This window comes from Penicillium lagena (assembly GCF_028827675.1).
Source record: "Penicillium lagena strain IBT 129212 chromosome Unknown utg000002l_segment0_segment0, whole genome shotgun sequence".
Lineage (NCBI taxonomy): Eukaryota > Fungi > Ascomycota > Eurotiomycetes > Eurotiales > Aspergillaceae > Penicillium > Penicillium lagena.
The window spans coordinates 4,710,124-4,723,267 of NW_026623223.1; the positions used below are offsets into that span (position 1 = coordinate 4,710,124).

General features: G+C 52.9%; 4 protein-coding genes across 4 annotated transcripts; all 4 read left to right on the plus strand.

Moving 5' to 3' along the window:
- N7510_004742 (Beige/BEACH domain protein) lies at positions 1-7,881 on the plus strand (the record flags this gene model as incomplete). Its single annotated transcript, XM_056976668.1, has 7 exons — positions 1-2,485; positions 2,546-2,904; positions 2,953-3,403; positions 3,471-6,818; positions 6,877-7,031; positions 7,084-7,389; positions 7,447-7,881. 7 exons carry the CDS (start codon positions 1-3, stop codon positions 7,879-7,881), a joined length of 7,539 nt encoding a protein of 2,512 aa, XP_056836624.1.
- A 574-nt stretch (positions 7,882-8,455) lies between these two features.
- Positions 8,456-9,615, plus strand: N7510_004743 (sedoheptulose-7-phosphate:D-glyceraldehyde-3-phosphate transaldolase TAL1; the record flags this gene model as incomplete). Its single annotated transcript, XM_056976669.1, has 4 exons — positions 8,456-8,513; positions 8,582-8,593; positions 8,656-8,939; positions 8,995-9,615. The coding sequence occupies 4 exons, from the start codon at positions 8,456-8,458 to the stop codon at positions 9,613-9,615; spliced, it is 975 nt and encodes a 324-aa protein (XP_056836625.1).
- A 741-nt stretch (positions 9,616-10,356) lies between these two features.
- sod1 (superoxide dismutase SOD1) lies at positions 10,357-11,324 on the plus strand (the record flags this gene model as incomplete). Its single annotated transcript, XM_056976670.1, has 5 exons — positions 10,357-10,369; positions 10,697-10,876; positions 10,935-11,086; positions 11,155-11,251; positions 11,302-11,324. The coding sequence occupies 5 exons, from the start codon at positions 10,357-10,359 to the stop codon at positions 11,322-11,324; spliced, it is 465 nt and encodes a 154-aa protein (XP_056836626.1).
- A 780-nt stretch (positions 11,325-12,104) lies between these two features.
- N7510_004745 (uncharacterized protein) lies at positions 12,105-12,898 on the plus strand (the record flags this gene model as incomplete). The annotated part of the gene is made up of 2 exons (XM_056976671.1): positions 12,105-12,274; positions 12,337-12,898. The coding sequence occupies 2 exons, from the start codon at positions 12,105-12,107 to the stop codon at positions 12,896-12,898; spliced, it is 732 nt and encodes a 243-aa protein (XP_056836627.1).
- Positions 12,899-13,144: the final 246 nt, after the last annotated feature.

Sequence of the window (13,144 nt, forward strand, 5' to 3'; positions counted from 1 at the left end):
ATGGTTCCGCCTTCTCCGTCCTCCTCTCCCTCCGGGTCGGCTGAGCGTCTGGCTGAGGAGCTGACCCCGGTGCTCGAGCACCTCCAGAACCTCTGTGCGGAAGACACTCTGGCCCTCACGCAAGCTCTCACGGCCACCGAATCCCTCTTACGGCTCCGACATACGTTTATCGACAATGTCCGCCCCCGAGCTGCCAAAGATGCATTTCGGCATCTTCGTGGCTTCGAGACCTTGTTGGACCTGGCCGATCAGCTAGCGGAGCGGTATGACCAGGACGCCTTAGCTCAGGAACAGCGAAAAGATCTGCTAGGCGTGTACAAAGACCTTCTGGCGGTCATGGCAGAGGGTTTGAAGGACCACTCGGGCAACAGGCGATATTTTGCCCGCCGGATACCGGGAGGAGGGACAGCTGCACTGCAGCGAACTCTGGCCGTGCTTGTCCAGAAAATGGACAAGGCCGGGAGCGACGCACGGCAACTCTATGGAGCCATCCTTGCGGCTGCTCTGTGCCAAGAGACTGTTTCTGGTATTTTTGTAACGTTGGACACCAAGCTTCTCCAGAGTAACCATTCCCCAACTCCGGAAGAGGTCCAGGATGCCGTGAGACAATGCCTGGGGCCTGCAGAGACCGTGGAGGTCCCCGAGATCCTGGGACCATTCCTCCGCGTGTGGGTGATGCACTCATCCGCCTCATCAGACCACAATATGCAACACCTGGCGGTTCCTGCCTGTCTGTGCCACTTGGCCTCCCAATCCCAACGGAATATCGTAGCCCTACATGCCACCGGGATGCTAACGTCAATCCTTCCGCTCATGTTTGATGACAACCGATCTGACACCGAGAAGGCACTCTATCAAGAGCTTGCTCGGTTTCTCAGCGTCCAGGGCATGTGTAGCTTGGACGATGCTGTCACACTATACCGCCGCGCCCATGAAAGCCCCCAAGCTTTGAAGTTCCTTCTGGCTGCCCTCAAAGCTTCTAAAGAGCCTCCCTCAATCCAGTTCGACCTGTCGCTGCATGGATACTGCTCAGTGGAATTCGCGACTCTCGGCCGTTCCTTTCCTCCGTCTTCCTCATCTGGCTACACATTGACTGCCTGGGCTCGTTTCGATGAGTTCGATCCTAAGACGCATACCACCCTTTTTGGGGCCTTTGATCCAACCCAAACGTGTTTTCTTCTAGCATATTTGGAGAAGGATACCCGCAACTTCATTCTCCAATCGTCAATCCGCAGCTCGCGGCCCAGTGTCCGGTTCAAGTCGGCCTCGTTCGAGCCCAACCGTTGGTATCATATCTGTGTGGTGCACCGAAGACCAAAGCCGGCGGGGTCTTCCCGCGCATCTCTTTTCATAGACGGCGAGTTCGTTGAGCAGTTGAAGATCGAATACCCCACAGCTCCGGCGGTTCAAAGCCAACACAGAGCACCGCGGATCCAGGCTTTTTTCGGCACGCCACAGGATCTGGCCATGCGTCTTGGCAAGGGAGTATCGACGTCTCGATGGTCTCTGGCAAATGGGATTTTGTTCGATGAAGCATACAGCGACGATATGGTTGCCGTGTTCTACAATCTGGGGCCCCGCTATTATGGCAATTTTCAAGATTGTTTGGGCTCTTTCCAGACGTACAAAGCATCAGCAACTCTCAATCTACGGAACGAGCATCTCCACCCTGGCAAAGAGGAAGTGTCAGATATTGTTACAGCGGTTCGGCGACGAGCCAGTACTCTCGTTCGTGAGACCTCGATATTGGTTAATGTATCCCCCGTGGCAGTTCTTGATGACGATGATACCAACAACGTCGATGAGTCGCAGCTCCTCAAATGTCTATCTCGACAGGCGGCACGGAGTCTACATCAGTTGACCAAGGCTGGTGGGAACGCAGTGGCAGTGAACGGTGGCACTCCAGCCATTAACGATTGCTTGACACAACCTCAGGGCGTTGGAATTTTGACAGGGAACCCCGTCGTCACCGTTCCCAGAGCCTTGGATGATGCCAGTTGGTGTATAGGCGGCTGCGCCGCGGTACACCTGAGCCTGGTTCAAGTAGCCGACACTGTTGAAGGGACTCGATTAGCAGTGGCTGCTCTATACGAAGCCGTGCAAGACAACTGGAGAAATAGCGAGGCCATGGAGAGAGAAAACGGATACGGTATTCTTGCAGCGATGTTGCGTGATAAGCTTGGGTTCCAGTTTGGCAACTATACTCCAGCGGGGAAGACTGCTCTTCTCAACCCCAACATCGAAGAGCAGGGTATGCTGTCGCTTGAACTGCTGCGTCTGACGCTTGGATTTGTGGGATACAACTTTGAGCATCCAAATCGTTCAATCATCACAAACCCGCTGGCGTACCGGGTTCTGCTTATTGATATGGATGTTTGGCGATTTGGAGAACCCCCGGTTGTTGATCTCTATTACGCGCAGTTTCGCACGTTTGTGTCCGAGAGTAACCATCGTAGATTCAACTCTAGAAGGCTGAGTCGCATGCGTAAGTCGTTCCTCCATATTGCCACGCCTGTTTCTATTCCATTATAGCTGACCAAATCAGGTGTCAACAAGAAATTTCTCGAAACCTTGAAAGGAGGAGACTTGACTCAAGAATCGCTCAAACCATGTTTGGCCACTCTACGTGTCTTGATGGACAGCAGTCTGTCTCCGGATTTCCTTCGCTCGCTTGCCCTCTCAATCACATACTCCCTGCACAAGCCGACGCCAGCTGCCAACCTTCAGAGGAAAAAGAGCCTTCGATTTGCAGCAGCGTCCCCACGACCAGCCTCATCAAAATCCGACAAATACACGCCTGGTCCCACGTTGGGACTGGAGATGCTGCGCATCTATGCTTCCGTGCTGTGCAACCCTCATGACCTGGTTCCGTTGAGGAAATTTGCGAAAGCCGTTACGAATAAGGTTGGTTTCACCGATGAAATTCCTAGAATCATGTCTAAGTCCGTGTAGTGGCTCTTGTATCTGTTGTCCGAGGATGAACCCGAAGTCGTGGTGTTGGCTGCTCGAATCCTTGCTCGATTACTGGTTATCCATGGTGGCAGCTACAGCAAGAAGTTCACAGATAGAAACGGTGGCTACATCACCATGGAACATGCCTTCAAAAGGTGGTGGAATATTCCAGCTCTGTGGCCCATCTGCTTTTCCATATTCTTTGGTCAGGACATTGGTCTGATGAATCTTGAAAGACCATTTGATCAGTCGGGCCTACTCAATCTTTTCTTCCTGAATGGGGAGATAAAGGTTCAATTTCCGGATATGTTGTCCACCATCGTGGAAATGGTTAAGAGTGGTCTCAGAAGCATTACCCAAGAGAATGATCCAAACGAGGATGAGCAAGAGTCTCTGCAATCGCGCACAGATTGCCAAGACAATCCCACAATGGATTCCATCAATTTAACCGGTGAGCATTAACCCGGACTCTAATCGTGTATGTCGCCATCAGGGTACTGATAAATTTGGCTTGTTAGGAATCCATCCGTCCAAGCGTGTCATTCACGGCTCCAATATTCTAACCTCTGTGGTGCAATTTCTTGCTGAGGCACGCAAAAGGTCTCAGAATTTCCGGGATTTCACCGTGCAATCCAATTATGTGCAAGAACTGCTCTCAGTGCTGTATCCAGTCGTTGTGGGCGTGGACGCTGTCGGCGCTGATGCAGAACTCAATTCACGATATGGCGGACTCAACTTCGACGATAACAGCCTTGTCATGCGGCCACGTTCCAGCGGCGCCAGTGTATCTAGCCTGCACCCTTCGACAGTCGAGCAAGCCGAAAGCCCAGGTGAGAGCACTGGCTCTTTGCAAGGTCGCTCGTCATTCATTTTCATCTCCTCCGACAAAGCCAAGTCACAATCCTCTACCGCGCGCATTCGCCGCGTAGTGAACCCTCGCTTTGTTGCCAATGAGCCGGCTGCGAACCATCCTCTTGTCAAATCCGTCGCCGACCTAGTGCTCACTGTCTTCGAAGATCAGATTCTCGAACGCAAGGACTTTTCGGGTCTTGGACTGTATTGGAAGACCCCCCCTGGCTTCCTCGACCATCAGGCATTTTTCAATTCTTGGGTCTTCAACAAATTATTGTCGACAGTCCAGGATATTCCTACCTCTCTGCCTCGCCTGCTTCATGAACCGCGTACCCTCATCAACCTCTCGCGCTTTGCAACACACTTGGCTGAGGCGGTCTATGAAGGGTGGTTCGTCAACGGCGCTGCCTCAACCCTTGAATGTCTGGGCACCATTCTCGAGTACCTTCAGCGCCCTGATATTTCTCATCTGAAAAGCATTCGGCTGTGCAGTCAGGCCGTTGCAACCATACACTCGACACTCTACAAAGTAGTTTTGTTTCAGTTGTCGGAAGCAGCTGATGATGACGTGCTACCTCTGCTGAACCGCTTGAATTACTGGCAGGTAGTGCTGCTTTCTGCTGCCGAAACACAGTCGAAGCATTTGCAATTGTTCTGCTATCTCCTGTATAGCAGTTTGATCAGCGACAAGGAGGATATCCGTCTGTCTGCCGCGAGACTTTGGCGTATAATTCTCGTACAGAGACCCGATGAAATCACGAATCTGCTGAGCCACGGACCTCCCAGTCTGCAAAATCGACTTTCCGATGGTTTTGATGCGCTTTCAGGGATGGAAGATGAGGCGTTCATACAGTGGATCGATGACCAGCGGGACGATCTCGATGCTTTGTTCTTTGGCATTCTATCTCGGTTGTGGGAGACATTCGTTCAGGAGGAAAAAGCAGCCAGCGAGGACTCCGCAAAGCATCGCTTCTCAAAGCGCAAAGAGAAGCTCAAGCAGTGGGCCCATCTCGAGAAGTTCCATGAGGACATAATTCGGAAGCATTTTGCCACCCTGCCCCATTGGATCTCAAACATATCGGCGTCCGAGTTCATGAAGTCCCAGCGAGCGCTACAAGATCTTCAAGATAACACCGTGTTCATGTGGTCAGCCCTGTCCAATCTCTTGCTGAATCTGCGACGACCCGGTGGTCTCCTTGCTGAAGAGAAGGAACGGAAATGGAGACTTGATCAAACCGAAGGCCGCAGTCGCATGCGGCTGCGTCTTGTTCCGGACGAGTCGGGCGAGCGACAAGATTACCAGCCCAAGCGCAAGGCATCCGAACCATCCTCACTCAAAATCGATACCCGGTTGCGTGCACAGTCCGACGGGGGACAGACTATCTCCACACCGACTGTGCTGACTGCTGAGCCTGCCGAGAATGACCCCCAGGATGGCGGCACCGAAAGTCCTAACATGCTTGAGGATAACTTCGAGATGGTTGAGGATCCCAAGCTTGAAATCGAGGAGTACGAAGATAAGAATAGGAAGGTGATGCGATCTCTCCATCGCGGTGACCAGGTCCAGAACGTCTGTAACATGTCTCGAATCATCGGCCTGGAAGCCATAGAGGGTCTCTTGATTCTCGGAAAGGACTGCGTCTATATCTTAGACAATTTCTTCCAAAGAGCCGATGGCGAGATCGTCGACGTATGGCAGGCACCTGCCGAAGAGCGCGATCCGTATGTACGGATGATTGCTGGACGCGAATCCCATGACCGTCGCTCTCAAGAGCACGAAACAAGGAGCTGGAAATGGTCGGACTTGGTCAGTGCATCGAAACGCCGGTTCTTGTTTCGCGACGTGGGTTTGGAGATCTTCTTCACAGACGGCACCAGCTACCTGTTGACCCTCTTCTCACCGAAGGCACGAGATGACCTATGTAATCAGCTCGGACACAAAGCTCCGCAGGTCACGGGAAGCACGGGACATTCCAGACCAGAAGATATCTCTCGATTTGAAACGCTGCGCAGCCAAGAAGACGCGCCACAGTCACTGGGATCCAAATTCGCCAGCGTGTTTGGCCATCTACCGGCCAATCCAGCAACTCGAAAATGGGTTCGGGGAGAGATTTCCAACTTCCATTATCTCATGTTGCTCAATACGCTTGCCGGTCGGACATTCAACGACTTGACCCAATATCCTGTTTTCCCGTGGGTTCTGGCAGACTACACGAGTGAAGAACTCGACCTCACCAACCCCAGAACCTTCCGAGATCTCTCTAAACCAATGGGTTGTCAGACTCTGGAGCGCGAAGCTGGCTTCCGAGAGCGATACAACGCCTTCGCCGAAATGGGTGATAGCAATTCCCCGCCATTCCATTATGGGACCCATTACTCGTCGGCCATGATCGTCAGCTCATACCTCATCCGTCTTCAGCCTTTCGTCAAGTCGTACCTCCTCCTTCAAGGCGGAACGTTTGACCACGCGGATCGTCTTTTCTACTCTATCCGCAAGGCGTGGGAGTCTGCATCACGGGGAAACATGTCCGATGTGCGAGAGTTGACCCCGGAATTTTTCTATCTCCCCGAGTTCCTGGTGAACTCCAACAAATACGACTTCGGCCTACTGCAAAACATGACCACAGCCATCGACTCGGTCGAGCTGCCCCCATGGGCCAAGGGCGATCCGAAGATCTTCATCGCCAAGCACCGCGAGGCGCTCGAGAGCCCATACGTATCGGAGAACCTCCACCACTGGATCGACCTGGTCTTTGGCAGCAAGCAGAAAGGCGACGCTGCCGTCGAGGCCGTCAACGTCTTCCATCATCTTTCTTACAAGGGGGCCAAGGACCTGGATGCCATTGATGATCCTATGGAGAGACTAGCTACCATCGGCATTATCCATAATTTCGGTCAGACACCACACCAGATCTTTCAGCGGCCTCATCCGCAGCGCGAGGATCAGCGGTACCGCGTGCCACGTTTGGATGCTCTGGCGGAATCGTTGACCCAGATGCCGTTGTCTCTGGTTGGTAAGTGGTTTATCTTGCTCGGGGAATCGGAGTATTTGAACTGACATCCGCGATCCAGATATTGAAGAACGAGTCGCCACCTTGTCAATGAAGCAAGATCGCCTGTTATGTACTGCCGCTCTCCGGCTGAATGTCCCACCCACCTACGATCAGTATATGGAATGGGGCTTCTTTGACGGCAGTGTCCGGTTCTATGCTACAGATAGCCGCAAGGTATGGTTGTCCATGTGCAACAGCGAGGAGAGATTCTAATCATGACCGGCAGCTTCTGGGCCATTTTGAACATCTTCACGTCGGCCAGCTTTCTTATGCCCACTTCGCCGATTCTCGAACTCTCGTCACTTGTGGCACGGACTGTACAATTTCCCTGTGGGCGGTCACTACCACCTCCAAGTCTGTCGACCTGCAGCCTATCGGGTCGCTATTTGGCCATCGGGCCCCGGTTACCGTGCTGGCTGTCTCCCGCTCGTTCAGCGCATTGCTCTCCGCATCCGCGGACGGGCAGATCATGCTCTGGGATCTAAATCGCCGATCATTCGTCCGAGCACTTCCAGCCCATGGGCCAGTGGATGTACGTCTTCCTTCCCTGTCCGTTATTTCATTTCGCATCTACTTACTCTTTGTCTAGTGTGCCCGAATCAACGATGTGACGGGGGACATCATAGTCTCCCGCGGCGGCAGAATCACTCTGTATACACTGAACGGCACGATCCTCGTCGACCAGCCTGTTTGCGAATCCAGCGAGGACCGCGTCCTCTCCTGTGTCTTCTACGAGGGCGCGAACAACGAGTGGCTGGAGCGCGAGCTCATCCTGACTGGCCACACGCGCGGCGTGGTCAACATCTGGGCCAAGGCCATCCGCGGTGGCCGGTGCGAACTCGAGCTGATCCGCCAGTTGCACCATACTGACAGCAGCCGCGACAATGGGGCCAATATCTCCGCGGGGATCACCTGCATTCTGGCGCTGGCGCATGTGGTGTATACGGGAGACGAGGCTGGTCGGGTAGTGAGTTTTTCACCCTGCATTCTAATTGATCCTTGTATAACATGGGCTCTGGGCTGACGATGGGCACAACAGTATGAGTGGAACTGCATCCAGCGACACTAGCCCGCATTTATTTCCTTGGTGTCGTTCAAACAAAAGCAATTGTAGATTGCATGGGCGGGTTATTGCCTATTCTTCCGGCGCAAGAATATAGTTCCATCATCAACACGATATTTATCCGGGTGCCGGTGAGTAGTAGTGGGCCGTTGGTGGCCGGTCGACACTGTTCCGCCAACACTGCTCCGCCGGAGCACACTGCGCCGGCAATGGACAACCAGAGGAATATTATGGTAACACATTGAAATCAAGAGGAGTTGAGCGCGCAGAGTCGAGTAGAACAAAGGAAAAAAGCAACGATAGACACAATAAAGATATATGGGCTATCGGACCTGATCATCGTAACGAGGGGCAAGTCCAGCATGAAAACGGACGATGATTTCATCGCCCCACCTGACCTGACTGACTGCCCTCGCATCCCGCCACCTCAAATACCGCCACCTGAGCTACTTCTTTCCTTCTTCTCTTCTCTTTCACCACCATCCTCTATATCCTTCCGTCAATCTATTCCCACTTGATTCATTATCCCCGCACCATGACTTCCTCTCTCGAGCAGCTCAAGGCCACTGGCACCGTCGTCGTCTGCGACTCTGGTAAGTTTCATCCCTGTGTGGCGGGGTACCGCGATAGAGTCCGATTAACTGACCGCCACCGTGTCTAGGTGACTTTGCCAGTATGTGCACCACGCAATTGAATCCCAATGCCATCCCCCATTACTAACACGTGTTCTCGCAGCCATCGGCAAGTACAAGCCCCAGGATGCCACCACCAACCCCTCCCTCATCCTGGCCGCTTCCAAGAAGCCCGAGTACGCCGCTCTGATCGATGCGGCCGTGGCCTACGGCAAGAAGCAGGGAGGATCCGTCGACGAGCAGGTCGATGCCACCCTCGACCGTCTTTTGGTTGAGTTCGGTCGCGAGATCCTGCAGATCATCCCCGGCAAGGTCTCGACCGAGGTCGATGCCAAGCTGTCCTTCGACACCAAGGCCTCGGTCGACAAGGCTCTGCATATCATCCAGGTATGTTCGGCGTCACTGGCATGTTTTGCAAGCAGGAGACTAACGATTTCACCAGCTCTACAAGGATATCGGCATCCCCAAGGAGCGCATCCTGATCAAGATCGCCTCCACCTGGGAGGGTATCAAGGCCGCGCACATCCTGCAGTCGCAGCACGGCATCAACTGCAACCTGACGCTCATGTTCTCGACCGTGCAGGCCATCGCCGCTGCCGAAGCTGGCGCTTTCCTGATCTCGCCCTTCGTGGGCCGCATCCTGGACTGGTACAAGGCCGCGCACAAGCGCGACTACACCGCCACCGAGGACCCGGGTGTCAAGTCCGTCCAGGACATCTTCAACTACTACAAAAAGTACGGTTACAAGACCATTGTCATGGGTGCCTCGTTCCGGAACGTCGGCGAGATCACCGAGCTGGCTGGCTGTGACTACCTGACCATTTCGCCCAACCTCCTCGAGGACCTGTACAACTCCACCGCCGCCGTGCCCAAGAAGCTCGACGCCACCTCCGCCGCTTCCCTGGACATCCCCAAGCGCGAGTATCTCAACCACGAGGCCCAGTTCCGTTTCGACTTCAACGAGGAGACCATGGCCGTGGAGAAGCTGCGCGAGGGTATCTCCAAGTTCGCGGCTGACGCCGTCACCCTGAAGCAGCTTCTCCAGCAGAAAATCCAGGCATAGGTTTTTGGGTCTGTTTAATTTGTTTTTGCTTTCTGTGTAAATTGGCGATGCCCCTCAAAATTGTCTGGAATCGGTAGTAGATATGAATTCATGATACACAATTTTCTGTCCTTGTCTTATCTTAACTCCGGAATCGGCGTGCGACGATGCCCGTGCACTCGATCCAGGCCAGTCGGCTTATTCAGAAAAGTGCCCCGCAGTGTGTGAATTCCAGCACGGAATCTACTGTACGAGGTTCGTGACACGACTGTGTAATAGACTGACTAAGGTTGATCTGCGGATTCTATACCCGAGGTTAGCAGGCCAGCTCTCATAGCGTCGGGATAGGGAGTAGGGAGCGCGTGGAAGCTATAGGGAAGATGAATGGAAGATCTAGCATCTTGAATTTCACACATGATCTATACATCAAGACAAAAACAAAGGGAGAAAAACGACCCGCGGCCATTATGTCATTGCCCTTGCGACCGGCTTAGGAAAGTGGGGGTATGTTTTGCCGCATGTAACGATGTACCAGTACATCTGCTGGGTGCGTATCTCGTCTGGTATAGAACGTACTGGTACCTCTTCACTGGTGGTAACATTGGTTGGTCACCACAGCATCATCCCGCTTATTACATAGCCAGCTCGTTCCCCTCCTCCCGCTTCCTCTTCTTTTTCTTTTCTTGAACTTCAGTTCAGTCATCCACTCCCATCCATCTGTCAATCCAACTCCAATTCAATCCATTATCTACTACCGTCACAATGGTCAAAGCTGGTATGTATCCAACGTCTCTTTTCGATTGGGGGGTATAATTTGTCCCCGCGGGTCCCCTGTGGCGAGGGTTGAGCACATTTGAGCACCTTGGGAGAGGAATCCGAGCTGGCGACTTCCGGGCCTATCAGCTTTACCTCTCCTCCCTTGCAGCTCTCCACTCTTGTCTGTCTGTCAAGGAACAGGTGGAGAGACCGAGCTCATGGTTTGGTTGTGTTGTGGCTTGCCATCTAACCCTTAGCTGCGGCGGCTGCTCCCGGACCATCCCACCTCCCATCTCTACCTTCCACCGCCCCTTCTAGAACACTCACTAACGCCCCTACGAAACAGTTGCTGTCCTCCGCGGTGATGCCAAGGTCTCCGGCACCGTCACCTTCGAGCAGGCCGACGAGAACGCCCCGACCACCATCTCGTGGAACATCACCGGCAACGACGCCAACGCCGAGCGCGCATTCCACGTCCACCAGTTCGGTGACAACACCAACGGCTGCACCTCCGCTGGTCCTCACTGTATGCTCCCTCCCTCATTGATCTCATGTATACCTCGGGCCACTAACACTGTGCCTAGTCAACCCCTTCGGCAAGACCCACGGTGCTCCCACCGATTCTGAGCGCCACGTCGGTGACCTGGGCAACTTCAAGACCAATGCCGAGGGCAATGCCACTGGTACCATGCAGGACAAGCTGGTGAAGCTAATCGGTGCCGAGAGCGTCCTGGGCGTAAGTTGATCTTGGCGCTTTGTTTTGAGGGAGAATCAATGCACTGACTGGGGGATCTATATGTATAGCGTACTCTTGTCGTCCACGCTGGCACTGACGACCTCGGCAAGGGTGGTAACGAGGAGTCCAAGAAGACCGGTAACGCCGGTGCTCGCCCCGCTTGCGGTAAGTCCTTATTCTCAAGTGGAATGAAATTGTATTGATGCAATTTATAGGCGTTATTGGCATTGCCAACTAAGTTGACTCCTGAAAATGAACTGACTGGATTCGATATGAATCAGTCATTCTATCTTCCTTGAAAAGTACATCATAGGACCTGGCTAAGATCAGACCATGAATGGAACACAATTTCTTTTGTCTGTCTGATTAGACTGCTCGTATGCCCATCACATTTTACCTATTCATGCAGTAGACCCATGTGCCCAGACGCAATCCACTTGTATTTTCTGCTCTCCTCGCCCTTGGACGAACGTAGTTAATTAGCCTGTCATTAGTTGTCGACCAGGATGTAGTGCAAGATGTACCCCTCGGCCAAAAAACGCCAATGGTATAATTTCAGCTCTGTATAGTGATTAAATTTCATAGTTGATATATTATTATTAGCTCAGGGATTGTAGATTCGGCCCCAACTGAACAAAGTATATAAAGCCACACTCGTATCCTCAACCCCTCTTCTGCGTACCTCGCAGTTCAGCTTGCACAGTGGCACCTCCCAAGTCTCCGTCCCTCCCTGGATTATTATACATTCTGCCATCCGAAAAAAGCCCCCTCTATTTCCACTTATATCCCAAAAACCTGGGTGAAATAGTTGCTATGTCCAATCATATCTCTCACCTAGGAAGGATCCAATGTAATATAAAAAATTATATGACGCTGATCTATGTTTGTAATGGTTTAAAAACTCTAGGAAAAGCGGTGTATGTTGGGCGGTGTAGGAGAGGGACGGAGACTGAAGAGGTGCCACTGTAATATACGTTTAGGAAATCTTACATATCTGCTTTACCATTCTACACCCAACATGACCGCCAACCCCGAGCCCGAAATTGTGCTGTACGACTTGGCCTGCAACCAGAATGTCTGCTTCTCGCCCGTGGTCTGGCGCATCCGCCTCATGCTCAACTATAAGCATGTCCCGTATAAGACCATCTTTCTAGAATTTCCAGACATCGAGCCAACGCTTAAAGGCCTGTGAGCAACGTCCCAACCCACAGCCTCCAGCGTTCTCTCTGATCCTAACCTTTCATTCCCAGCGGTGTGGAACCTAGCAAGCCGGCCATCAAATACACAGTCCCCACCATCCTACACGTGCCAAGCAACACATACATGATGGACTCAGTGCCCATCTCACAGTTCATCGAGTCAACCTACCCCGATCCGCCGGTCCCACTAACCTCCGAGCTGGGCCACGAGATCGAAACCAAAGCCCGCACCGTCATCTCCCCGGCATTCCGCAACTCGGTGCTGCCGCGCGAGATCAACATCATCTCGCCGCGCGCACAGGAGTATTTCCGACGCGCGCGCGAGGCTGAGCTGGGACACCCGATTGAGGACCTGCTCGACACCGACGAGGAGGAGCAGGCTTGGAGTGCTGTTCGTGAGGACATGCGCGCACTTGGGGAGCTGATGATGACGCATAAGGCTGATGGGCCTTTTATCCTCGGTGCGAGACCCAGTTATGCTGATTTCTTCATCGCGGGGACTCTGCAGTTTAGTAGGGTTGTTGATGAGGGTTTGTTTCAGAGATTTATGGCATTCCCTGGGTTTAAGGATGTTTATGAGGCTTGTGTGCCTTTTATGGCGAGGAAAGATTGAGTGGGTGGGGGCTCTGGCACTTCGTAATCCGGAAAGTCGTATATATTGAATATTGATACCAATCTTCAGTCCGAACTGAGCATCGAATCCTCTAGCTAGCCGTCCTTGATGGATGTAGACTACGAGTTCTGGGATGAGTTAGGGTTATCCAGCAAGCTATAGATCACTCACCGCTTTCCCCCACACAAGGGCAAACACCGGCCACGTTTCCCCCTCAACACCGTCTCCTGTGTGCTTCACCATTCT